Source organism: Opisthocomus hoazin, chromosome 6 (genome assembly GCF_030867145.1).
Source record: "Opisthocomus hoazin isolate bOpiHoa1 chromosome 6, bOpiHoa1.hap1, whole genome shotgun sequence".
Lineage (NCBI taxonomy): Eukaryota > Metazoa > Chordata > Aves > Opisthocomiformes > Opisthocomidae > Opisthocomus > Opisthocomus hoazin.
Genome location: NC_134419.1, coordinates 19629797 through 19657680, shown reverse-complemented (window position 1 = coordinate 19657680; position 27884 = coordinate 19629797). Strand labels below are relative to the sequence as shown.

At 37.5% G+C, this 27884-nt stretch overlaps 1 protein-coding gene across 5 annotated transcripts in view; it reads right to left on the bottom strand.

Annotated features, from left to right (window-relative positions):
- RPAP2 (RNA polymerase II associated protein 2) overlaps positions 1-27884 on the bottom strand; it is a 69649-nt gene that overhangs the window by 16201 nt on the left and 25564 nt on the right. The window contains exons 12-13 of one of the 5 annotated variants that reach the window (XM_075424909.1): positions 9958-10107; positions 8770-9368 (exon numbers count right to left, since the gene is read on the bottom strand). The exons of 2 other annotated variants lie outside the window; for them this stretch is intronic. In XM_075424909.1, coding sequence (XP_075281024.1) covers position 9368; positions 9958-10107 — 151 coding nt within the window. In that variant the 3' untranslated portion in view covers positions 8770-9367. 2 more of the 5 variants (XM_075424911.1, XM_075424907.1) reach the window with 2 other exon arrangements.

Genomic DNA, 27884 nt, shown 5'->3' with positions numbered 1-27884 from the left:
GTGAGGGGTGGGAGGTCCAGGGGCCTCCTGCCGGGGAAACTGAACGTTTGGGTGGGAGCTTTACAGGGGCGGGCAGGGAGCAGGCAGGAGGATGAGCGCTGGGTGTTGGCATTAGAGAAGGGGTAAAGTGGAAAGGAATGGCCAGACACTGGGATGGGAAGAATAGGAAAGATTTGGAAGAAGAGGGAAGAGAGAGGAGCAGAGCAGACAGGGCGGGTTGACTGTAACTGATGGCTGTGATACCCAGTTGTGAATTTTTAGGAGGAGGATTTCAGTAGTCCTAGGTATCGAAAAAACATGATGAAGTGAATATTATCTGCCAAATACTGAATTCAGTATTTTAAAAAGCCCGTCGTTCTTGGAAATTGTACATTGCTAGCTCCCAGGCTGTAAGAGCATATACTCTTGGGCTAACCTGCAGGGAACTTCCTTCCTCCGTTTGTAAAGGAAATAGGGATGTGAAGATAGGTATCTATGCTGTTGTGCTTCCCCCTCACCCCTAACACACATGTTTCTTAGTACTGGTGACTTTATCAGCTTTGCCTCGGGCATCATCTCTCTTGTATTCAAGGTTATCAGATAGAGATGAACGAGAAAAAAAAAATCCAGGTTTTGACTCAGACCCTTAAAATATAAATGATGCAACCCAGAATCCAGCACTAATGTTACACAGATCTTTACAAAAGATCAGCAGTAAAGTACCAAAACTGGAGGTCAACGTTTTACCTATGAATCACCGGATTTAAAAAAGGATGCTTCTTGCAGTGAAACCTGCACAACAGCACAACAGCATTATCTTACAGTTGCATGTTGACAGACAGCTTTCAAGGCAGCTAAATACACATTTGTAGCTATGCTTTTACATTTTAACTTTTTTTTTTTTTAATGCTATGAGAAGTTTTGAACTGTAGAGATAAGGTGATGGCACACTGGAAAGTATGACGTGTTTGACAGTTTGATTAAGAAACCAGCTAGCTGGTCTTACATATTTTTTTCAGCATGAAAATGACCCCTTCTACTGCTTCTGTATGTCATTCTTTGCAGCACAGTATCATGAGGCCTTTTAGATAACTCATAGCATCACGACCAAGCCGAATTATAAGCATTTGGCACCTTAGCACTAGAGCATTGTGGACCAAATCTTGTCCCACATCAGCCCCCACAGTGGGAGCGGGGTGGTTTGCAGACAGGCCCTGCAGCTGGAAGAGCTGTGGCTCCTGCTGGAGCCTGCCCATAAAGGTTTGGACAAATCACTCAACCCCACTGTGCTCAAACAGCCTTTTGTAACGTAGGGACCTGCTACAGCAACCTGGCCGCTGTGGGCCTGCTTGGTCATGATGGGAGCTTTGCTCAGTTCCTGTCCAGCTCTCTGGTGCGCTCTCAGGGAGCAACACGCAGGGGCTCTGAGGCAGAGAGGCTCCGTGGTGCACACAAACCACACGTTCCCAGTGAAGAGGCCTTGCTTACCCTAGTGTTAACCCAGTTAGCACAGAACACCCATGTTGCTTTTTGGCAAACAAGGAGACCCATCTTGGTCCCATAGCAGGGCTCCAGCTTAGCTGAAAGAGATAAAACTCATCTTAACAAGAAACTATAAAGCGTTGTTCAAATTAATCAAAACTCATCTTAACAAGAAAATAGAAAGCATTGTCCAAACTAATCTCTTCTTTCCCAGGGCAGATTCTGCTTATACAGTAAGTGAGCATAAAAACTAAAAGCATCAAATGGCATTTGCATTCTTAAGAAACAATGCCTGCAACGAGTTGAAAACGTTTCAGATTCATTCTTTGGAAACAATTTATGTGATTTCTTCTGTTTTTCTTCAAGCGTGATTCTGTTTTTCTTCAGCACTGCTTGCTGCTTGGGGTGTGTGGTTTGACACTCAGCTTGTCAGTTTAGTGTTTTCAGATTGTGAGTTTTTTGAAGAGGGCACATCTGTGGTTATAGAAGAAAAACAAGAAGCATCAGATGTTCAGTGTACAAAAAAGCAGAGCTTGGGAGGATCTTAGAAATGACTAGTTGGCAGAGATGACATGTATTTGACCCAGAGCTGTTGAGGGCTACTGCAGTATCTGTAAAATCAATTATTTTCCAAGTTTTCAAATGCCCTCTGGTGAAATTATCTGAGTAAGGAAGAAACACTTTAATTACATTTCTAGTTGTGAAATTTTACATTAAGCCAAGGATCTTAAGAAGCAAAAATACCTACTTTGCTTTTTACTTTTTTTTAATTTAGTGAGAGCCCACAGTTCAGAAAAAAAGCTTTTTTGAATACATCCTTATAAGTTAAGGGCTTCTCTTCAAAAAATGATACTGTGATTCCTAAGCAAGGTATATAATTACCAAGACAACAGTTTGCTCTCATATGCATCAACGGGAGCTTTGTCATCAGAGCTTTAAGCAGTAGAACTACTGCCTTTTTGAGAACGTGAGTGAGTGTCGGGACTGCGGCTTCATCCCCCATATTACTCCTTTAGCCTACACAGATATTGCAGCAAGGAACAGTTAGGCAGATGGACACTGAACCAGTCGTCGTGCAAGAACTAAAGTCAGATTGCAGAGGGGCATAGGCGTAGGCAGATTTCTGCATAAAAGTGAACTGGATGTAAAACTTGCTCAACAATCAACAACCAAAGGGGTTTACAGCCGTGTATGACTTTGTTAAAATGCAATGATTATTCTAACTTAACCAACTGCATTCTTATCAAAAGACCTTGATATTTTCAAACTCAATTTCTAATCTTTCTTTCCTGTATTGATATGAATTCACCTCTCTTTTCTGGCTATGCAGGTAAATATATTATACCAATACAACTTTGCTTGCGCTGTCTCACTGAAGCATTTTTAATGTATTGCATGGTCATTCCTGCTTTAAGAGCATGTCTTCAGTTTGAAATACTTGGGGCTTTTTGCACAAGTGCAGGTATTCTGCTATTACCTTCTAACACAAAATTCCTAAGTGATGTTTTAACATGTCAACTGCCAAAGTAACATACCTATAGTTTGAACTACAGCCAGCCTTGCTGAATCAGTACTAGCCACAGATTTGTGGCCATTTACTCTACTTGTTAAATTAACAAATCAGAAGTGTCTGCAAGAGGCTTTCTCCTGACTGTGGATAGCACTTGCAATACTGAGATGTTTACGGAAAATCCTGCTCAGTGGCAAATCCTGATTAGGAAATGTTATCATTTTTTTGCATAATAGGTGAGATAGACAGGCCTAACATATGGTTGCTATAAAATACCTTAGATGAGTCAGATCTTAGCTGGCAGCTGTAAGCAGGTTGTTCTGGCTTCTTAGATAATACTACCAATTGTGATATTTTTTGTTACTTAACTGCTGTACTGTTAAATTATATTAACCTGATTTGTAGACACTCCCATTTGAGTAGAACAAAAAGGCAAGATTTATGATGTAAATCCTGATCTAAGTGTTTGCAGCTTATTTAAGCTGCATCCCAAGTCCTTCCAACTCTCTGTAGCGATGACTAATTTTAACCAAATTGTAGGGCTCTCCAGGAAGCTGCCGCTGTCCCACTATGTATTCAATTCAGTTACATACACCATGTCACTTAAGAGGCTAAAAAGCGCCAGAAATGGCATTGATCTGATGCAGCTTGCAATGACGCAGGATGTACCAGTCAGTAGCTCCACCGGCTTTGTTCTCTGATCTTTGCATGCAGCTCCTGCAGGTAATCACAGTGTGCAAAAATGTACTAAAGTCTTTGCCTTTAAAGTATAGGCTACCAAAGCATTCTGGGGACTGACTTCTAAGGGGGGAGTTTTCACCGTGGCAAGATGTGACTGCCTTACAATCACCACGTCAGCTCCACTCTGTTCTTGTCTAGTCTCATTAAGGAGCTGTTGTCTTTGGGTAACTGCAGGATAGCATAGTAAAACCAACAAACAGGTGGACATCTGAAGTATTACAAGGGCCACACTTCATGCATTATTCTGATTGATAAGCTGTCCCAAGTCTAGGAGTCAAATCTGCACATTCAACTATGGTGACAAAGTCAGTGGGAAGATAAACCTTGCTCACAGATCTCAGAAACATTGATCAGAAAGTTGGTGGCCTTCGTTCCTGGCCCTTCCAGCCTTGCCACCACTGTTGGTGCTGCCCCAAATATGATGCTGTACTGAGGAGACTATTTTGACGAGGATGCCTAAAAGTATCTCACAATATTGCCCATTCTCCAGGGCAAGAACAGTTGAAAAAGGCTCCTGCTTGTTTCTCCCCTATCTTCTTGCTAATTATCACTCTTTTTGGCTAGTCTTGTTTATTTTTTCAGAACTTCAGTTTGCCTCGTTCCTTGCTCTACAGCTGCAAGCAACCAAGGGGGGAATGACTAACATTTATCACGCATGTCCAGCTCAGCCACTGAGGCAACATATGCTTTCACTTGCCTTTTGAAACCAGAGTGCTCAAATAAGAGCTACTTGAAGACATGGGTTTCCAGCTCTCTCCTCCCACCTCATCAAATTCTGTTTAGCACCACAAATGCCACAGTTCATGTTCTACAGCGTTTTCCAGACAACCTGTCTCTCAAAGCACTGTCTGCAGACTGTGCAGAGAAGTGGTTCTAAAATGAAGAGTCACAAAAAGAAAGCTTAGAAGATGAAAAGCCTCTAGCAGTATTACTTTCTGTCTTTGCTAATGGCAGGCACACCCACTTCCTCTGACTCTAATCAGAGGACGACTGGCTGTCAGGTGGTAGAGATATGCAGCTGAGAAACAGAATTCTTTATAGGTGCCTAGCCCTGCTTTGTATACCATCTGCTGCTTATGGAAACTTAAGACTTGCCAAAGAGAGGCTGATTTTGTGTTTTCAATATTTAATGCTCATTGGAAGTGACAGTTCAGCACTACCTGCTACCCCAGTGAGATCAAGCTAAACCCCACCCACAGTACTGGATATTTGTAAGTAACTGCAAAAAATAAACATTAAGTATGGAAAGCTTAGAGGCAAATTGTAGAACTAGAGTGTAAACCTCCTGGATGTACTTTCAACACACTGGCATTATTTTTTTTCCTAAAGACTGCCACTTACGTTAATTCTTTTGGTTTTAAGTCTTAAAGGTTAAGAAAAAATTCTGTGCAAAGTAGTAGCCATGAAAATAACTGAACAATAGCATCAGATTGCTTAAAAACTTCCCCCTTTGCAGGGGCAGGTCCCCATTCAGTTTTGTGCCACACTTTATTACTATATAAATTACTCCACAGAGAGCCAGTCTACTATAGTCAAAGTTCTCAGCTGACTTTTCTGCTTTCTTTCTACCACCAGGGAAAGGGGCACATGCACTACCACCACCCACTTCATACACTGCACTAAGGTATGATTTGGACAACCCAAATTTATGAGCATTTGTTCTCTCTGAAGTAAATGCAGACAGACGGGTACCTAAGGTTGGATGCCTAAATTTAGAAGGTGTGAATATCGCTTTCCCCTTCTCTCTTCTTTTTTTTTTCTCTGACATGTTAGTCCTTTTCTCTCCAGCAGCCAAAGCTCAGCTGAGACTTAATGTCCAGCTGAGCTCCTAATCCCCTCTTCTATTTTGTAGAGTCCAGATTCTCTCAAACTAGGGAGAGAAGGGTAGGACATACAGGTACAACACCAAGATTCACAGGACCGTTATTTCTCCCCCAAGACCACAACAGATGCATCACTTCAACTATTCACTGAGACCAAAGAGTGAAAATGCAGGTGAATCTTCTCTGTGTTGTGTGGACACAGCCTTTGAGGCCCCAGATGTGTCTCATGTATGCACCGTGCTCTTTGTTGCTCCCTGCATCACTCTCTAAAGCTCGGGCAGATGTAACTTTCCAGTCCTGGGTTTAGACAGCAGCACAGCCATGTCAGTTATGTTGCTCTAGATTTATAAGGCATTTTTTTGTTTTGATAGTCTCCAGTGAAATAAATCAAGCTCTCTTCTGCTGGTTTTAATGCAGAATTTTGCATTACCATATATAAGCATAACATGATTTGCAAACTTTACAAAGATGCAATAATATTGAATACCTGATAATTTACAGGTTACATTATGACTTGCTCACCTTCCTGAAATATCAGCTATCAAGTGAACCACTCTGAACGTCCTTCTTCCCTCCAAAATCCAAGAAAAATCAGCAACTTTGTCAATGTGCACAAAGAATCGAACAGCAGCAGTGCAGGGCTCTGCGCTAGGAAATTCAGTATTGCAGAGTGCAGTACTTACACTGACAGTATTTACAGGACTGTGAACTGAACTTTCGTGTGAAAACAGACACAAAAGCTTTTCCTCCATCCTCTTTGGCCGGCACAAAGACTGCTTTGAATAACTTTGAACAATTTGACTTTCTCTGTCTATGTGGTTTTATTAACGCTGTTCCCTTGCTGATATTACTTCATTACATCTACAGAAAACTCAGCAAGAAATCTGTATCTGCACTGTGCAGGTATATGTCACATACTCCTCCTTTGATGCTGAAAAGCTGGAACAGCACAAAGCAGGCTTTGCTTTAAGCTTTAAACTAAAATGTTCATCTATTCTTTACTATATCCATTATACACATCAGAAAAAAATCACTGTAGAAGTCTGGTTTCCCCCCTGCTATTAAAACAAACACATCATACCATATTTGCCCTGCTACAGGTCCACTGCCAGACACGCTTGGATGCTGTACACGGTCACAGCATTGGACTTCTGTAACTTTATGATCCTTATGATCTAAGCACCTGACAGCTTTACCAAGCTCATGCCCCTTTCATAGAGCTGTTCAGAAAATGAGGCTTATGTCCCATCTACCTTAAGCCCCAGACCCATAATGTCCCTACACGCCTGCAGCTCATAAGTCACGCCACTAAAATTTAGTGTATCGAGATAAGGGTCAAATCCACCACTGAAACAGCTGTTAACTGTTCTCATCTGCTCAACTAAATCAGGAAGGGAAAACAGTGAGCACAGCAGCAAGGCCACAAGGAAACAATCTGTCTGCAAGCATAACCAAAATGAGAAGGGGGGGGGGAGTGAGTTGAGAAAGAGTGAAGTCTGTTAAAGGACAGATAGTTGTTGCAGAAATTAGCTTTACAGTCATCAATGAGGTCTAGATTTGAACTTTTCTAAGCAGTTGAGCTGTTACAAAACATGCTCATAAGAAAACTACATTGATGAACTTAATTTTTGGTGCTTAAGTTGTGCTCTTTGTACAATTAGTTAACGCTGATAGTATGAAAGATCCTTTTGAGATGAGTCTACAGCCTTTCTCTCCTTCTCAAAAGTAGTGAGTACGTATATACTTTCTGCATTCATTTACATGTATTTTAGTCACGTCTAGGGGAGATGAAATCATTAAAGGTAAGTGAAGAATATCCCTTCAGGGCATTCCTAGCATATTACAGAAGTCTTTTTTCTGGACTGGTTAAGAAGGTCACAGAAGGAGAAAGGTTATTCTGTTCTCTTAGGGCAAGTAGAAGAATGAATGAGCTTACACACAGCAGCCAAGGAAGAGATGCAAAAATCCTGGAAGCTCACTTTTCTGAGCTGCTAAGGCAGACAGTAAAAGCAGCTAGAGAGAACGCTAATAAGGAGGTCTTTGGGCCTGTGACCTATTCACTCTTGTTACAAGATCACACGTTTCCTACACAGTAAGTGCTGAAGACCAAGCCTAAAAATAACTAACAAAAAAATCACACCACTAAACTGACAGGAAGTGTAAAAACTTTCCAAACAAGAGCCATTGCACCTTATGAAACACAGTCACATTCCTGGTATGATGTACATTTGTAATGCCTTCTAGGTGTGCTCAGTATAGCAGCACTGTCACAGGGTACTTGCAATCTTTATGCCCCAAGGTAAATGTACATGGAACAGAACAGTGGCTTGCTCAGAATCTATAGTGAAGTCCTAGCTAAAAATAGAAATACATTTAACTTCCAAAATCAGAAGCTGACAGATATACATTCAAGGTTTAAGTTTTGCTCAGAGTATCCTACCTATTACTCAGTCTTCTGTAAGCTTATCTTTTGATGAGGTCTTGTCCCTTCTTTGCATACGTATCAAGTAAAAATTTTTCCATCATGGTACAAAATTGATGTACCTTCTATCCAGATCACATCATGCGTTCTTATGAATTTGACATCAGCCATGCTCTGATCATGGTGGGTATTTTTTTCCTGTTGCATACTTAGAAAAATACATAGCTTTAACTCTGCATTAAAGGTTTTCCTCATTTTAAATTGTTGCTTTTACAAGTTGTACTGAACGTAATTTCCCATAACAAGGTAAGCTGGGAAAAGTCAAGCATCACCTAAATAAACTCTGCTGCACAATGAAGCTTCCAGGGAAAAGCTGAATGGGCTTCTGTGTGTCGGGGACAATCAACACATTTATCCTGATTATCATGAAGGAACTACACAGTAATCAACTAATTAAGTTCAGAGTTCCCTTTTGATGTCCAATTACAGAAACAAAACAAAGGAACAAACTCTGTTTTTCAAATGGAGTTGCTATGTAGCAGCCCTGGTAAGTCTTGCTTGAGCCTTAACTAGTTCTGGCATTTGCTGCAGACTAAGCACTGTCGGTTACAACTTTCTTCTCAAGCCTCTCAAAGGACAGCGTCCTATGAACTGAGAACTGTGCAACAAATCATACTATGGAATCATTAAGAATGACTAGTAGATTAGTTTTAAACTGCATTTTATAATCAGTTAGTGACAGAAACAAGTCTAAACATGCTCAGTCTAAACAACACAAGTCTTTAAATGAAACGACTACTGAAAGCCAAAAATTAAGTTTTTAGTCATTAAAATATATTTTAAAGTCCAAATTAGTAACAATTGGAGGTTGTTTAAAAATAACTTTTACACAAGTTCAAAGATCAGCCCTTTTCTTAGCAAGATACACAGGCTATAGATCAGACATCTCTGTGCACTGTCATCATCATTTTTAAAGAGTACTCCTCCGTGCATTGGGTCAACTGGAAAAACATCAGCAGCAGTGTTCTTAAGACTCCAGGCTAACATGCTTTTTCTTCTCCCCCCTTCCCCAATTCCTGTAGGCAAATTTTGGATAAAAATTTCCAAAGCAAGAAAAAATCCAAACCAATCCAAATTCCTTTCTACTGCTTTCAAACAGACAGTTTTCAGACGATCCACATTTTAACTAGTCTTCATGCATACCTTGAACAACTGCTGTTACAGTCAGCTTCTCCAGAAGACTTAAAAATTCTTATTCATAGGAAGGAAATGAAAAAGCAGAAGTGCAAGAAGTACAACTAATACTAAATTTCATTTTTCATTAAAAGAATGTTGCAACAATCGAAGGTGTTCTTTTGTTCTCTGTGCCACTATTTCAGACAGTAGGAGGTGTTAAGATGATCACCTTATTCTGTTGGGAACAAAGGAGCATGATCAGTAATGTTAATATGCTAATTAATTAAATACTATACTCCTTGAATCAGCTGAATATGAACAGCATAAATACGGTATTTACTCTTAAATTTTTCAGCCTACCCAGAATGCAAAATGTAATTTCAGTGTTATGCAAAAAATACATGGCTTTTAGCTCAATTTTGTATCACAAAGATTGACATTACAATTCCATTTTAATAATAAAAACCCCCTCTGAGACTTAGCCATTGTAGCCACACAGAAATTTTTTTTTTATTAACTGTAGTAGAACTTTAGTAAAAATTCCTCCCAAAATTGCAGTAAACCAACTACATATAAACCAACAATATATTCTCAAAAGATTAAAGTGATAAGTAAGCAGCTGGCACTTACTGTAAGTGACAAAATGATGACACTCATTTCCATACCACATATATATTTCTTTACCTTAAAATATACTTTAGACATTTTCTACTCTGGCAGATATGATCTGTAGTTACTGTGCATCCTTACAAAATGCTGAAAATTAAAACTGCTGTTAACTGGCTTAGCTTTATGACACGCAAAACAGCTCAAAATTGACTGACCATTCAACTAGGCACTCCTTTCTAAATATGCTTGTTAAACTTTCCAGATCTTCATTTCTGAAATGCAGTTCTTCCAGCAACGTAGTCAGGAACTGTGTATACATTGGGCTCATCTGGGTATTCTTGAAAAGTGGAGTAATTTCTGACAACCTGGCAAAAAAACCGCCCAAAACGTATTTGATACAGAAAAGCGACTTTTCAGCGTCAGATGTAAAAAAGCAAAGCTTGGGAGTCTGAACAACTGCATTGAAGAAAGGCAGTTTATAATGTCATATCTGATTCATTACAGTACATAAGATTGTATGACCTGTACCAGAATATGAATTTTCATTAAGATGTAGTGAAATTAAAAAATAAATCTAATAAGAAAAAAACCAGACTAGTTTGTATGCCTCTAATCAGTTGTATACTGATGTTATATAATGTAGACAAAATTCAGAACAAAGTGCAAAATGTTATATAATTACATATAAAAAAGGAAAGATATCAGCTATTATTTTCTTCTTTACCAAAAAGCTCCTAAACATTCATACTGTAAGAGTTATATAGTTCTTTGTATGAGTAAAATATGAAAGAGCTATAAAACACTATCTTAAAGTAACCAAGAAGATGATTTTAACTACAAATTTTTAACAGGGCTCCTTGACAGAAGTTGTACTTAATTGGCAAGTCACACACTGTCAGATTTCATAAAGACATTCAAGAGGGTCCCTTACTCGGGACGATTCTCCCCCTGTTCTGCATGCCATAAAACACATAGTATGTCAAAATAGCAAACGCATTTTGCTTTAAGCTGAGATTTCTCCAAACACATAGAAGCCTTTCACGGAGGCATTTTGGATTATTATTGATTTTATTTGACACACATGGGCACATGAGACATCAATTAAATTCTCAAACCAAGGAGCAATCCGAGTGAGTAATCAGAGCAATTTGATTTCTTAGTTTTGACAGTCTGTACCTTACAGCAGTTTAAATTATACTTCTTACACACTGAACTGTTTAAAAAATAGGCTTTAAGACAGACAGACAAAATTAGAACAAAACTCCTTCAGTCTTGAGAAGTTTTTATATGGGATACTAAACTTCAGTTTTAAAGCTGATACTATAGCAAATCTTTGCTATAGCAAAACTATTTTCTGTTTCAGTAACAATATTAAGTGCTTAAACTCTCAAAGTGCCTGCAAGAGTGCTTCAGAAAAATAAGAGAATCAAAGCGGGGGGTGAGAGGGAGGAAATTCAGCTCATGAAGTTTAGCTTTAAAATTCAAACAATAGTTGGCCTTTCAAAATTTGCTATTTAGCAACAATATTTTACAGAAAATCTTCCATTTGGGCCTGATCTTCTGAACTGCTGATAGATGGAGTTGATCCAGTTTCCACTGATTTTAAAAATTACAATGCATGGAAGCTGAAAGTAGTTGCCAACTAGGAGAATAAAGTATATACATGAGTACAGAAAATGGAAATAAATAAGTCATTAGTACACATCCCCAAATAAAATGTTATTCGTCATCTGCTATCACGGAAACTGCAAGGCATGCATTACTGTGTATTCCATTTTGTTCCAGAATCAACAAGAGCAGCAACAGAAGGCATAATCTTCAAAGGATCCAAACCCAACCATGCCTAGTGCTACTGCTAAAATGCACTCCTCAGTTTGGAAGGAGCTATCACCATGCAGATCATTTACATATAGAATATCTGCATGGAGATGAGGCGAAACATTGAGCTGTTGGTTTTCATTTGTGCTTTAAACTTTATGCAAATCTATTTTTATCCTAAAGGCCCTTCTTTTTCTCATAACTCTATTGCAAAATATTGCAAAGGTAGTAATAGCTGAATCTATTTCCTAAGCACAAATATTTAAAAAATAATCTTTAATGAACAAAACCAAGTATTAAAGCTTATGCTGAATGTTAAGTAACTTCAACACCAAAGGTTACTGACAAGACCACTTAAAAGGAACTCACATCACAGCAACAATAACTTCATCTCAAATACTGTGTTTAGATAAATAGTGCCATTGACACCATATAGGAAAGAGTTATTTTAGAATGTTTGTGAAATTATGTACTTTTAATAAGGAACTCAAGGTAGTCTACAGCTTCCTGAAAGCTTCCCAGCTCAGAAAGCCTTTAAGTAAGTAAAAACTGAGATCAATCTCCCTACAGTCATTGTCATTAAGAATATCTCCACTTGAAGAAATCTGCTTATAAAAGAAGATTCTTTTAAATTAAGCAAAAATAATGATAAATATTTCAACTATCAAACACTGACACTTGGTGAGAAGGACTTTAAGAGATGCTCAAAGTAAGGACATGGTGTGGAAAGAAACAGACTCAGCACAAACTCTAATATATAAACCCTCCCACAAAAGAGAAGTATTCACAGTTAGATTTGTGATTTTTGGACTGAGGCCACTAGGTTTTGTAATGTATTTCATGACAGACAGGACTTGAGTTGTTTCTCTCCTGGTGAGAAGTATAGCAGTTGCTATTTAAACTGGTAAAACAGAGTGCCTCTGCCCAGGGTTGGTAATTTGGAGGCTGATTTTTTGGATTATGATGTTTTATCAGCAGTGGAGCAGAGGAAGTGCTGGTAGAGGATCAGAGCGAGCATTTGAGAGGGTTAGTGTGGAGACAAGGATAGTGGGAGAAAAACCTGAAGATGCATTATTACCAGTCTTCAGTTCCCCCTTCTCAGCATTAAGTAGGTTTTAAATGAAAAGAGACTGGTGACATAAACAGTCATGACTTCCTGAGTGCTGGTGCCAGGCAGCTGTAACACTGCAAAACATTCTCTTGGCAATGTTGTAGATTTACTTTCTTCCTCCTGCCTTGGGCTTAAGGGGATGTTAATAAGGATGTTATTTTTCAAAAAGACCAGGAAACTTATGCAGTTTTAAGTAATATTCTAAAACTAATCTTCACACCATGAAGCTAACATGCTAAGCAGTCTATTTTTTTTTTGAACCGCAGTCTGTGATATAATAGTTTCACGAATTACAAAAATTACAAACTTGTCCTAACTACCAGACCCCGTTTAAGACACTTTATTTAAAGAGTAGCTATTATAGCCCACACTAAGAAAGAAAAAGGTATTTCTATTGTCAGAGAAACTGCCAGGCATTAAATATTGAGAAGTGAAGTTAAAAAAAGAAAAGATGTTTTAGCTGTGGATCAATTTTTTTCCCTTACCTGAACTTTGTATAAAAACTAATTAGGCTACTAATTATCTGATAAGCAGGAGACTAAATAAAAAAGTAATTTCACAGAGGCACATGTAAATTTCTAGCAATTAGTTAAAAATCGTATCTAGATGGGAGTTAAACATTTATGAATATACGTACAAAAACTTTAATCTTGGAAAACTGTCCTTTTGGCAGTTAAATGATGCTTTAACTTGTCATTTGAAAAGCAGTATTTGTTGAGTACTTTTCTACTTTTAAGTGGCTCTTGGAACAGAAGCAGAAGGATTTGTATGCAAAAGAGCAAGCACAAGTTGCCAGTTTGCACTGAGTGGTAAGTTCCACGGTCTAAGTAACGCTGCTTAAGGGCTGTGCTTTCACCCTTGCACGAAACGCTAACTGATTTAGACCATAATTGTGTGCAAATAAGCCAGATCAGTATTTGGAATCAGTATCTTCAAGTCACTGAAAGCTGCAACGACCCTAGCGCTGAGGAAACTATCATGACTACTTCAATTTATTGATACACAGGATTTCAGGTCAAGGATCCTGGGAATTGCCTCGAAAGTCTGCAGCATTTTCTGAAGACATAGCATCTAAACAGGAAATGGGATACGTGGGACCACAATAATAACAACTGGCTACTGCAATAATGAAAAGAAAAATAGAAATTCTGCTTCTCTGTTATTTCTTTCACATGTTGCAACATTAATCTGGAACAAACTTTTGTGAATAAAGTCAAATAAAAATAGAAAAGCTGAAGGATTAAGTGATTTTAAAACAACCACCTACAGAAGCACACAAACGTAAATGTTACTGTCCAAAGTTATACACCCATGCTTCAAAGGCTTGCCTTCAGCACACCCGTTAAAAGGAAACGTTCATGCTCAGTTCATGGAAAAGTAGTACAGTATATATCAGAGTTCACGAAACAGTGCCGTTTCCTGCACACCCACTTACACCATATGGTAAACAGGTCTTTGTAAACTTTAAAAAGTGTTAAAAATGTCAAAACTGTATTTGATTGATAAAATTTGTATTTGCTGGCTATTCCGCATATGTTACATGTACAAGAAAAAAAAAGCGAGATTCATGTGAAGACCAAGTTGTTATTATCAAGCTATTAAATGACATCTGGCTACCACAAAATGTTTACAAACCTTCAGTGCTTCAAGTCAATACCCAAGATTTCTATGAATTAATTGCCTTACAAAAACATTTGACAAGCATATTTAGGAGTTTAATATCAAAATATTTTTAGAGTCAGTCACATTACAAGGAGTAAATTTCATTAATTGATATGGTAGTGTGCACAACTCGTTCTTAGATCTAAGCATATCTTAACCAAGGCAGCCGAATACATTCAGAAAAGATGACGGTAAAGTAGTATTTTTATGTAGTTAAAAGCACTAATTGGCATTTCCTATACAAAGGTGTAAATACCCTTTCTAAAAAAACCTAATTGTACAGCACCATCCTCCCCTCAGATACTGGACCTCAGGAAAACCTTTCTGAACTTTTTCTTTAAGATGAATTCTGTGATCCCCTTTGAAAAAAGTTCAATTTTCAAAGTCACCACTGTGATACCAGCCAGTTACAGCTCTCTAAAACAGACACCTGAAAACAGGGGTAGAACACAACCACCTAAGAGTTGGATTCCTTTCCACTGCCCAAAATTGGTCACTTAAAATTACATGGAAAGTGTTGTGAATTCGAATGTAAACAAATTTACCCAGTATCACGCAATGCACTTGTTTACTCATGAAGAAAAGCCATATGCTTCTTTTCAAAAGAAGAAGCAGCAGCTCCTCCAATAAAAAGATAAGTATTGCCAGTTTTCCTTACTTTTTCTAATAGCAGAAGCTTAAAAAAATAAAAGCAACTGATTTTGGCAGAAGTCATGGATCTGAATGCAATCATTTCAGCTGCTTACCTTGTTTGGCATGCTTGGAACTTCAACAAGAACAGAACTATAAAGCAGAACGGTGGAACAGACAAGCACCACCTGCCCTTCCATAGCAAGCTTTGGAAAATAGGGTATTAACATTTTTGCCAGTTACAGGCATTTGAGCACCATAAGACTCTTAACATAATCATCACAACATATAAGTTTTCTTCTTTTCAATTCTATCAGTTTCTTTCTACCTTTGTTTTAGACTCTTAAGACTTAATTGTTTAAGATCATCATAACCAGGATGACTGATAACTGTTCTTCTATCAGAATGACAGAGTTGCACTAAAGATCACAAAACTTTCTTAAACACTCATTTTGGAACACGGAAACAAAGCAAGAGCTGGCAGCAACTATAGGCAGCACTTTGTTTTTTCCTTCCCCAGCAGAAACACAGACACAGACTACCGCATACGTGCCACAAGGAGGGTGCCAGCCTCTGATCGAGGCACCATCAATAGACTCTTGCTAAGGGTCGCTACCTGCAAGGAAATCCAATGCATCTTCTGCTGTCTTCAGACAGTCACAAATTGGACGATGGCTATGAGCAATCTGGTCCTCTCATTCCTCAAGCATTTTAGGTGAATAATAATAATAACAATAATAATATGCACTATGTACACTTAAAGAGTAAAAGTGCTTACAAGCCTCGAACACCAGTGCAGGTGATTTAACATAGCTATTAAAGCTTCTGAGAGATGAATCAGCCATTCCAACAATGTGCTGTTAGCCCTACACTAAAGCATATTTGCTCCATCGCTATGACATAAAGTCATGTCACATTGTTAACAAGGACTGATTTAGGAGAAACAATGCTAAAAAACATGAAGAAACATAACCATGCAGGAGACACTCTGTGGAGTGCCACTGGTCATTACCTGTCAACTATTACAATAAAGCACCAAACAGAACCCTATCTGAATAGAAAAACCCTTTATGCTGAAAGTCCTCCAGGGTATTGCCAATATTCAGATACAAATGAAAAATATTTTAATGGAAACTCTACACTGAAGTGTGTTGCTGGGATTTGTCTAAGGACTGGTTAGCGATCCAGTGCTTTTTTTGTGTGTGTGATCAAACAGCTCTGAAAGCAGAGCAGCTTATCTAAGTCTTTAATTCAAAAGCAGGGAATACCACCATTGTGTGGGTCACAGATAACGGAAATTAATTTGGAAGTCTGTCAATTTCCATTAAAAACTCACACTTGCAAGACTATTACGAGTCAATTCTGGATTTGGAAAAACAAAGTCATGAATGTAGGCCAACCCATCTTTATGAATAATTAATTGGTACTTAATTCTCTTAAGTTACAAGGCCATAAACCCACAAGATTTCCAGCTTTCCCCCATCCACATATTTTTTTGTAGACATTTGGGACAGTATTACCTAAATATAAACTACTTTTGAGATTTACAAGGAATATTAACATATTCTTCTTCCCAGCTCTGTACCTACTATTCTAAATTGAAATCATGAAGGAAATAATCTCTGATTGCTCCTAGAAGGTATAAAGGATTGCAACGGTACTGCATGGATCAAAACAAGTCGTGTGCAGCAAGTGGTAGGAGAGGGACTATTTTTCAGAGTGACCCTGTGGAAGATTTGTGAAGAGGCGCTCTACTGAGGAGCCCAGAACAAGCCCTTCTGCACTAGACAGGTGGACAACCAAGCTGAGCATATTGCACCACTTCTTGGACCAAAGGCAGGTTACAGGACAGTACCAAAGAGGATGCCACTACTTAGACAGGAGCCCCTAAAGTTGTTTCAGTAACATTAGGTACTTTAATTTCATCAACAGCCCAAGACTCCTTCAGCAGCTGTCTACAGTACATTTCCTACTCCTTGCATTGCAAGTAGAAGAGAGTGCACAAAACCTCATCCACAGACTTAAATAAATTTTTGAGCAGATTTATAAAAACTAAGTAGCAGTATGATATTGCAGGTCACCCTCAGTAATAGTTCATCTCATTCAGTGTTAAAAATCCTCTAGAAATACACCAAGCCACGTTAAATGAATGAATGGGGCCAACTGTGCCATTATAATGTGCTCTACTACATCAACACACAAGGACTGGGGTATTTTTGTTTTGTCTTTTTTTAAATACTTCAAATATATTTGCACTACTCGTTACAGATTTGGCTTACTCGTTACAGATGGGCTTAGCAATGCAATAAAATGTTATTAATCAAAAATGCCATTCTTTTAATATAGCAGTTTTATAGAATAGTCTTGGATTCCATTTTAATTATGTTCCTATGAAGGAAGTGTCCAACACAACTGATTAAACAAAAGTAATTCTTTTGATTAAGACAAATGACTAGACTGAGCCAATACAACAAGTGTTACAGATGAGCAATAAAACTCATTGAAATAGATGTGCATTGTAGCCTGTAGACCATCTGCCTGTAAGTATAACTGGAGTGTCGCCAACGTATCAATCACGTAATAATAGTGCCTCAGTTGATGGGATGAACTGAAACACTTGCTGCATTTCCTGAACCCCTACTGAAAGGCGGTCAGACATTTTGACAGAATGTCAAAGCATCACTGTGATTCTGAATGTTCTTCACAATATACTGACTGCTTGCTTAATTTGAGGTAGTGTCCCTCATTTACCAGTATATCACTGGATACAGTACACTTGCCTAGGGACAACAATTTTGTTAGTAAAGTATCTTAAATCACAGCGGGGATTTCCACAGACCTTAAAGCATAACGCATCCACCAGGCAAAAGTTAGTATCAGACAGAAAGCTGATGTGAAGCACAACGTGAGTGTAGTTCTAAGTTAAAGATGGAACAGCAGGGAGCTTTAAAAAATTATAACCTTTGGTATAATTACATGGTTACACAATCATACTGTTTTAACATACACTCAGAAATCAGAAAACATTACAGCCTCAACTTACGTAATTTAGCTGTTACGCTCACAGTTTCAGTTAAAAACCCCCACTTGTTTCATATAACTTTAGTTTGAGCATGATTTAAAAAGCTCAACATTTTTAAAAAACCCTTAAAAGCAAATGACCGTCTCTAGAGTGAACACTTTCCATTAGAACACATTAATATTTGACAGACAATCTTGAACTGGAAGCAACGTACAAACAAGATGCAGAACTATTTAAATATATCTCTGAAATTAAGTCTTCTTTTAAATTAAATGATACTATTGCTGAAAAAAAAGTAATTATGATCAGTGTCATTTGCAACTCTGAAATTAAAGCAACCTCTAATTTGGGGCCCTTTGTTAGCATATCCTATCGATCAAAGAGGGAAGTCAATATTCAGGGGCAGTTTTCTTTAATCTCTCCCAATTTATTCCTGTATTCTATTTTCTTAATGAAAGATAAAACACTAAAGCCCACAGGGCTGAATGATAACAACTGACATAAATAAACAAGTAATTTTCTTACTGAGGAAAAAAGCTACTCCTGGCCTAGTTTTAAATATAGCCAGAAGATCCTATTCTCATCATAAAGACAAGAATTTTGTAGCTAAGTGCAACTTATATTTTATTTATTATTTAACTTCCTTTCATTATTGTGTACCGACTTTTCCACAGAATCCAGCACACACACTTTAATCTTCTGACAGCAACAGAAACTAAATAATTCATAGTTCAAAATTTTTGTCCACTACATTTAAATCAATGCTACAAACACTGATTCAAAATCAACTTGAATTCCTACATAATTCCAAGTATATGGAAAAACTTAAGGTTCATTCAAAAGTTAATTTCTTAGTTGTTTCCACTATGTTTTTTACTCTGCAGCTTCTCTGTTCAAGAAAAACTTTCTCTTTGATACACATTTATGTATATATTACAGAAAATATATGTATTTCTTCTTTTAAAGTTCATCTTCCACACACACTTTCAACGTAGTTGGTTTCCAGACATAAGTCAACTTCCATTTCCCTTTAATAGGGCCAAAATTTCACTTGTGGTGCAGCTGGATGGATACAACAAACAGCAGAAGGAAGCATACCCACAGTAACAAGGGTTTAGCTAGCTGTTTGACAAAAGCACTTACTAACAACTGAAAAAGAGACAATGGATTATGGATTTGCCTTTTTTTTTTTTCTTTTTCTTCCTTTGCCCCCAATCAGTTATTTGTATCCAAATAGGCACCTGGCAATTCGGAAAACAATCTGTGGTGCACCTAAAGCTGTACCAGCCCCCACACCACTGCTTTCTAGGACGGTGGTCAGGGAGTTGGGTGAGGCCCTGGGACCAGGCTGCACAGCAGAGTTCCCTCGTGTCATCTCATGCTCTCTTCGCATGGGCTTTGGAGGCCAAGTGAACACTTGCAAAATACTTTGCTGGTTCTACTCTAACATACCATGAGAGTTCATTTTTTGTTTTTCCGTTAAGCTGCATAAGAAAATTTTTTGGATGGCACTGCAATGTTACACCTTCACCATGCAGGGGAGATGTGTTGAGGCAACAGGCTTATAGCTCCTTTATCAGGTACAGAAACTGTTTGTTTAAAATGGATTTAATACACTACAAATGTTCTGGATCTTTGTGGGGTTTTTAAGCTAATGAAAAAACTCCTTGTACGCACAGCAGGATGTACTGTTTATGCCACTTTTTTCCTCTCCTCTGAAAGTTAAGGGTGGCTTCATCAGGTGCCAGCTGTTATAAATAACAGCTAGCTATATAACTTCAAAGATCCTGCAATGAAAAGATTTTATAATAATGTTGCACTGATACAACAAGATACAGAAAGGAAAAAACTCAGGTAAATTCAGACTGTCCTCAAAACATCAACTTCTGTAGGATAGATGACCTTCGACTTTTAATAAAGGACAAGTAAAACACTTTCTTATATACCAAGAAATTCTACTTGTATCATTGAGTCAGTAATTAAATTTTACAGGCAAAGTAAAAGTCCAATGCAAATGAACACCCAAAATAAGCCTGAAAATACATAATGTGTTCAAAGAAACTACGGTGAGACACTTCAACAAACAGTGTAACAATTTAGTGTAGCCATTTAGCGCTATTTGTATCAGTTCTGTACATCATACACTTGAAGACAACATGCCTTAGAATGTACACTGTATATACAAATAACTGAAAAAAATTGCCTCAAAAATTAAACATCTGACACTCTCAGTTCATGTAACTCATATTATTATACCACAACATAATTAATTATATAATACAATTCTTCTCAGAAAGTAACTAGAAAATGGCACTTCTCACTATTACCATATTTCAGTTCCCTGTGAGCGACCAGTAGCACATAAACATGATAGCAACAATTTCTATTCAGCTGAGAGAAAATTTACAAGTCTATCGCTTTGTACAATTATTTTAACATTTGCAATGCAAGCACCAACACCATTTCTTCTCACACAGTATCACTCCTATCATGTTCCTCCTGAGCAAGCTTCCTGACCGTATATATGCACACACAAAATAAAGTCAATTCCCTTGGCAACTGTCCAGGAAAGGAACTACACATTTCAGAACATTCAGCAGGTAAAAAATAACATCACATTCTCTGCAAGCATTTGCTGGCATTACGCTGATCCTGCAATACTAAGCAGCTGGCTTCATTAAGTACTCGGGGATCACTGTTTTTAACCCAGGCTTAGCCTGTCTAATGAGAAAGAAGACGGCCAACACTCTGGAAATACTTTGATGTTGCAATGCCAGTGACAAAATTCTGAGACCCATGACTCCTTTAAAGCTACAGTAATAATATGTAATGGTTCTATTTGCCTCCTGTTATAGTGATATTCAGGAACTCTATTTTCAAACACTTCTCTATTTAAAATGACTACCAAGACTGCCATCAACACAAATATTATATAGGTCTGGCAAAACACAATTACTTGGGCAACCATATGAGAAACCTGCATTTCTTTAACAGCAGATTAGAAAAACCTCTAGCCTGACAAAAAGACTAAGGAAACACCAAAACCAGCTCAATGACATCTGTGGTTTCTTATCCAGAGTACTCTTCATACAAAGTTTAGCTGGATCAGAGATTGTGTTTCACCATTTTCTATTAATAGATATGACTGCAGGATTATTTTTTTAAAACCAAATGGAGTATGGTACCCACCTCTACATTACCATATTTCAAGTTATTACTACTACAGCATTAGTTCACAGACATGCAACATCAGAACTTCTTTAACACTGTGTGCCATTTAAAGCACTTTCATGCAGGGATTTGTTCCAAAAGGTTTCAGTTTAGCTTACTTAACTGCATAAAGCCAAGGCAAAAAAAAAGTTCATACTATAAACCCGGAAGAAATCACTATAGGCTGCTTCTCTCTAACAAATCTAAGTTTCTTAGGTACACATTTCAAGGACAGGCCTTGTTTAAAGAGCTCCCTTTATTTGAAGTCTGTTTCCTGCTAACCAGCTGACAGATCAAACGTATTTCTCAGTTGTACCATTTGTTCCCATTTTCCCCTCTTTTTCAACTTGGTCAAAATTTTAAATTTAATAAATTATTTTAAAATTTATTCTTTCATCCTTTCCAGTCTTCTTTTCTGTCTTCTTTTCCTTACTTTTTATGTTCCACAAAGTTTCCTTGTGACGCCTCTCAAATACTGGAATCTATGCCACTCTATGAAGTCTTCAGATTACTTAGCTACATGAAATTAAGCACAGGTAGAAGTCTCTGTAAGATTAAAAAATGCTAAGATGTAAGCTCTTTAGAGCCTGAACCTCTTAAATACTTTGTACAATATCCACCGTTGTATAAATAATTGTGTGCATACAGTGGGGCAATTTACTATCTAAAAGATGCCTTTACATATAAACCTGGTACTTTTTATGAATTAAACATTGTTTCATACACATCCATTTTTTGCAACTGCTGGACTTTTTTGTTGCCACATACTGCTACTCTATTCCTATAAATTCATTATCTCAGTGGTATGCCAAAAAAAATTTCAATAAAGATTAAATAAAATATACTGTCTTACAGTTAAAACAGCTACAATGCAGTATGCTTATGTAAATTCTTTGTCAACACTTGACTTTATAAAATGTACTCACCTGTACTCAGTTACTACGGAAACAATGATCGTAAAATTGATCATAGTTTAATTTCATAACTTTCTAACTTTGTAACTTGATTATCTTACTTTCAGTCCAATATACAGACCAAACACCTGTAATAATGCAGCTGAGTAAAGAGACATGCTAGGAATAGACTTGCTTCCACTGTGTCCAAATTTTTTTTTTGTTCAGAAGTTAAACATAAGGACCTCAATATTTTTCTATTTCCCTCTCCCAGTTTTGAAAACAAATACCAGCGCAGTTCTGGACCTCTCAAAATGAGATTCTTACAAATCCCCAAATGTTAAGGATTCTTATGCACCTTTTCCCAGACGTGCCAGCTCACAGTGGGTTAAAAAAAAAAAAAACCAAACAAAAAACACCCCCCTCAACTGTTTTGAATTGTTCTATTTCCAGATCTATTACTGACTTGATGATCTCCAGTAAATCACTTTTCTACTCTTAATCTCAATTTTACCATCTCTATAACAGAAGAACACTATTAACACTAATTTTTGAAAGTACACTGACCTAAACATATACCCAAAAAAGCACAATATGATGAGGTTTGAAACAAATATGAAGGGCTACATGAATCTCAGCTATTCTTTATCCTTTTAAAAAAACGAATCCCTCATCTCAGAAATACTGAGTTTTCTGATGAATGAGTTAGATCTTTTCAGTGTCTTCTTAAAATGTTCAGGTGGATAGAGAGGGCAGAAGAGAGCGAGTGATATATGCATTTCTGTAGAACATAAAGTGTAAGTGTGGTATACATCAAAATGAAGTGAAACATACTGAGATCCCAAGCCTCTAAACAATGAAGCTTCCATACAGTTTTTGCATGGATGTTGGTTTTGCCCCTAATAATATGTAATTACACATATACACTTAGCAGTTTCTGGACTAAGCTGCCATATATTGATTAGCTCGGTTTGCTACCAGGCAATTAAAGCACACTTTTACTTTTGACGAGAACATGTACTGTTATGGATACGATTGTTCTAGTTTCTTTGTATTATGCCATGCAAAATTTTATTAATATATAGTTATTTCATGTTTATTTATACAACATTCTGGTTAACTGATGGTTGCTGTCTTATCCCAAGTATTTATTTTAATTACATACTTCACGCCAAAAGAGCTACCTGCACCCTGATGCCAAATCCGCTAGCTTGGATTGGCTGTAAATTCTGAGACCTTCATCATAGCCCATCGTCTAGAGATACACTTTATATACCATCTTGTCAGCGACATCTGTTTCCTCCCTTCCTTCCTTCCACAAAGAAGCTGTATTTTCTGTTTTCATAAATACGAAAGAAACATACTTCAGAAAATACTGTGCATTTTTTACCTTCACTGTTAACATCCCAGATCAGGATCAGAACTTAATTGCCAGACTGAATGACAGCACGGTGTGTCAAAATGTTATTATATCTCAAGAAGCAATAAACTAATGAGAAGTACAAAATTCCTTTGCGCTCGATTGCTACAGTATTAGGAAATGAAAGCAAGTCTCCACTTTCTAAGTGTACTGCCCACTACCGATTATCACATAAAAAACCAATTTGCCTTATTTCCAAATTAATTAGCTGTAATCTTCTCCCTCCCCCTCCATATTTTTCATGCCTCTCAGTAATTTTTAGTTTCTCCCTGGTCACTGTAGAATATTATGGGAACACGAACATTCTCCAACATAATGTTATTGATAGGAAAGCTAAAAAAAATGCATGTGTCTCTATTTTCCCCTAACTGACACAGTTCTTTGACACGTGGGTCTAAGAAGGACTATGGACCACTGCTCCGATCCAAGCAAACTATAACTTAGCGCATTTATTCAAATAATTTTGTTTTCTAAGATGTAGTTCATTCATAAAACAAGATTTTTGAAATCTTCACAGTTTTTAATAACTTTCAGGATTCTTCCTCCTTAAAAAACATTAAACACTTCATAATAAAAATATTGTCTGCCATGTCAGGTCTGACACTTTCAACAGCAATATGACACAGGAAACTAGAATCTCTGGAATGAAGTATTATCTTTTCAGACAGCCTGTCTTACTGTCTAGCATTACAAGGATTTACATTCCATAATCTGCATCAAGCACCATCAGGAATGGAATGATTAGATCTTCAAAAGATACTGCTCCTTCAGGGATTTTCTACAATCCAAGTTTTTCTGTTACAGTGGTTCCAGAATAGGAATACAATATTTCTACTTTGAGTATAATTTATTTCAGTGCTAAAGAAGAATATGACACACTACTTAGCCTAGCAGAACTACCGTTATGACTCTCTGCATAGAACCACACAAATTAATCCAGAACTCATGCTAAAAACTCTGCTGCTACAAAATACCTGGTGATCACATGCTAGGAAGTTGTAGTAACCTTTCCAATGATGTGTAGCTCTACATTTTTTTTTTTTTTGTCAGAAACAACAAGCCTAATCAACACTGATTTTCATCTTATAATGAAGTTTCCAGTAAGTCAAAAACACTACCTTTGTGTCATGTCCTCATTAATGTAGGCTGTTCTTTAGAAAGTTTACAAAGTTAAAACTCTGAAAATAAAAGATGTGTGTGTCAAAGTCATGTTTTTCTTCTACCAGATGGGTAATGTTTCATGATAAAAAAAAAATGTTTGCATTGAATGTATTAAGATTAATTATTAATAAGGAAGCAAGTATATTTTCATAGGGCTACAGCTTCAGGATTCAGGTGCAAAATTAACAGTTCAGTTTGCTCAGTGGATGAAGTTAAAATACGTTTAGTTTAAAACTAAGTTTAGGGCAGCTGTTAACAATGTGGATTACTCACGTCTTACTTGCAGCATTAGTTCAGTACTGTCTATATTGCTATGTAACTGTATAAACTACTCTGCGCTATGACACGACTTCCAATGAGCAAAGCTGTATGCAGCAACTATGGAAGGAGGAAAAGATATGACATTACAAAAGAAATCTTCTAAATACATACCTTTTCAAGAAACACAAATTGAAAACAGTTCTCTCTCTAATAGGGCTGGGCAAGTTGTCCATCTGCTTGATCAGCACATAGTTGTGGCACAGAGTTCAATAGGACATGAACTCCACTGACCAAGTTAGCTCCCCAAAGAGCCAACATGATAAAGCAGTCTTACGAAGTCTAGCACGCTATCTTTCAGAGGGTTGAAACAGAAGTTGCAACAAAAATCTTGTTTACAGACAAAAGGCAAAAATGAAGTGGCAGAGGCAAGTACTTTCCTTACTACCGTATTCTTAATTCACAAGTACATTTGGAACATAAAGTTCCCAACGGTGACTAAAGCAGAAGATCCAAAATTATGTTCAACATAAAAGTATTTCTAGATTCTAACAAAAAGATTAGTCAGAAGAACATCACCATGAAGGACAATTTGTAACTGGTGATGCACTTTGCACACCAGCTCTGCACAGCTGGGCATGACTTCAGTCTGAATGCCTACATACAGAGCTGCTGGGGACACGAAGATTTCTATCTCTTGGAGGGATTTCCAAGATACTTGGCAGAAGGCCACGACCCTGCTCTTCCCTTGCACTGGGCAACAACACTGGCAGGTGCAGAGAAGACAGCTGTCTGAGCCAGCCCTCCTGTTTCCACACAACAGAAGTCCAGGAGACAGCATGTGCTAAGGCTCCGCTCCTGCTGATGAGGTCAAGCACCAGAACCATAAAGGGGAACTGATTATCCTTGACTCACCTCAGAGAGTTTGTGCTGGGCATGTACCAAAGTTCCCCAGCATATCCAAATCTCCCATTCAGAAGGATATCCATAAGAAACACTAAAATGGAAAAGGACTGCAGCTGTGTGTGCTGCAATGGAATCCACAGTGTCACTTTCCTGGGTAACAGCACTACAGCAACACAGTGGGGGTTTTTGTACAAGGAGAAACAGCTTCTTTGAAATTGCTAAGGTTTCTTCTTCTATCTTCTCGCTTACAAATGATGAAGATATTTAATCAATTTTAAAAAGTTGGCACTGACTAATGCTCCAATTAACAACACTGCAAATCACTCAAAATGCTGTTCTATATATGTTTCCTCAGTAATACTGGAACATGCTGGGAGGAAGTAAAGTAATACTGATCTCCTCCACAATTTGTCAAATAAGCCAATTTGAGTTTGCTTAGAAAGTGCTGATAAGTAAGAACTGCTTAACAGAAAAACTATTTGAGTTCACACTCACTAAATGACAACCTAAAATTATTAAGGGAGAAAAAGTGAAGAATATACTTCTTAGTTTTTTAACGTATTAAGACAAACTTGCCTTTTCTCTATTTCACACAGTAACATAACTCTACAGATAGAGACCAAAAGTAGAGACAGTACTATGGCCACATTCAAACACTATTTTAAAAAGAAAGACTTTTGGATTTTTGGTCCTGCAAACTGTTTCAAAATGGGAAATAATTACATTTCTATCTTAGTGATAAATGATTTTTCTCAGCTGAAACCTGGAACCAATCTTCTATCATCAGACTTGCTAACTAAAAGATCATCCAGCTGACTTGTATGTAGTTTCTTAGGAAAAAGTCACTCTTCATGTCTGAGTCATATCCAACATGTATTTGTACATTAGATTTGTACATTTCAAACATTCAGACATTTTCAGAAAAGAACACAGTAGCGGTATCTCAACCATGTGAATTCCTCTTAAAATAATTTAGAAATGCCAGTGTTGAGCAATAGATGTGCTCTCGTGTGCAAAGAAGTAAAAACGCGTACTTGAAGCCAAGATTCTCCAGCTCCCGAACTGTTATCTCCAAGAGAGTAAACCTCTAGAGTACATCTTCACATGACACATTTATCTAAAGTGGCTGCACACATATAATGATGGCTTTTGTTTAGTGATCATGGTCATTTTGAGTTTGTTTAAATACTGCAGCCGAATGCTTACAAACTAATCCCAGAACATTTTGAAATGCTTCAAAGCTTTTAGCGGAGGAACCTCTTGCATAGGCTTTGTAGATGAAGCTGACCACAGTTCACTGGAACCAGCCAGCTCAGATAAGCAAGATGAAAGCAGACATTTCCTGAAAGTATCTTGAAAGCTTTCCATTAGACTGTACCAGGGGTATACACTAAAAACAGCAAGTGCCCATGCTTGTATAGCAACCAGTCTTCCCACAGCTTTCTCCATTCTTTCTTGAATTACTGTATTTGTATTTATTTATCTGCTTAGTTTGATATCTTGCAAAGTTCTTTGGGGGAAAAAGATGCAAATTCTGTATTCTAGTTTACAGTACATTATAAAGCAGCTATTACTATAATGAAAAATTCTGCTTGACATACTAAACATTGCAACAGGAAAACACAGAAATCTACCACTGCCAAAACTATTGCAAATGACAAATAAATAAGAAATTTGATCTACAGATCATTTTAAAGAGTCACCCACTCTTTTATTTGAACATAATTCTCTGGCTGTCAAAGTGTACTCTAGGAAGGCCGATACAGCATTGCTGAATGTGGTGGTCATAAAGACAGGAGTGCCTCAGGCTAGATTTTCAATAAAGGCTGAGACTGGCTGTTCCTATTTTACACTATAATTTGATTGAATAAATCCAGCTGTTCGCTAGGAACAGGGAATGCTCCACTGTTGTGATCTCCAGTATTATATACTTCAAGAAAGACAGTCATAGCGTCTAGTTTTAGGTACCGTATTTCAGAGCAATGAATTAGAAGCCCAGGTTTCTTTAATAGCCAGTGGACTCCAGGGCACATAACTACTTTTAACAGCTT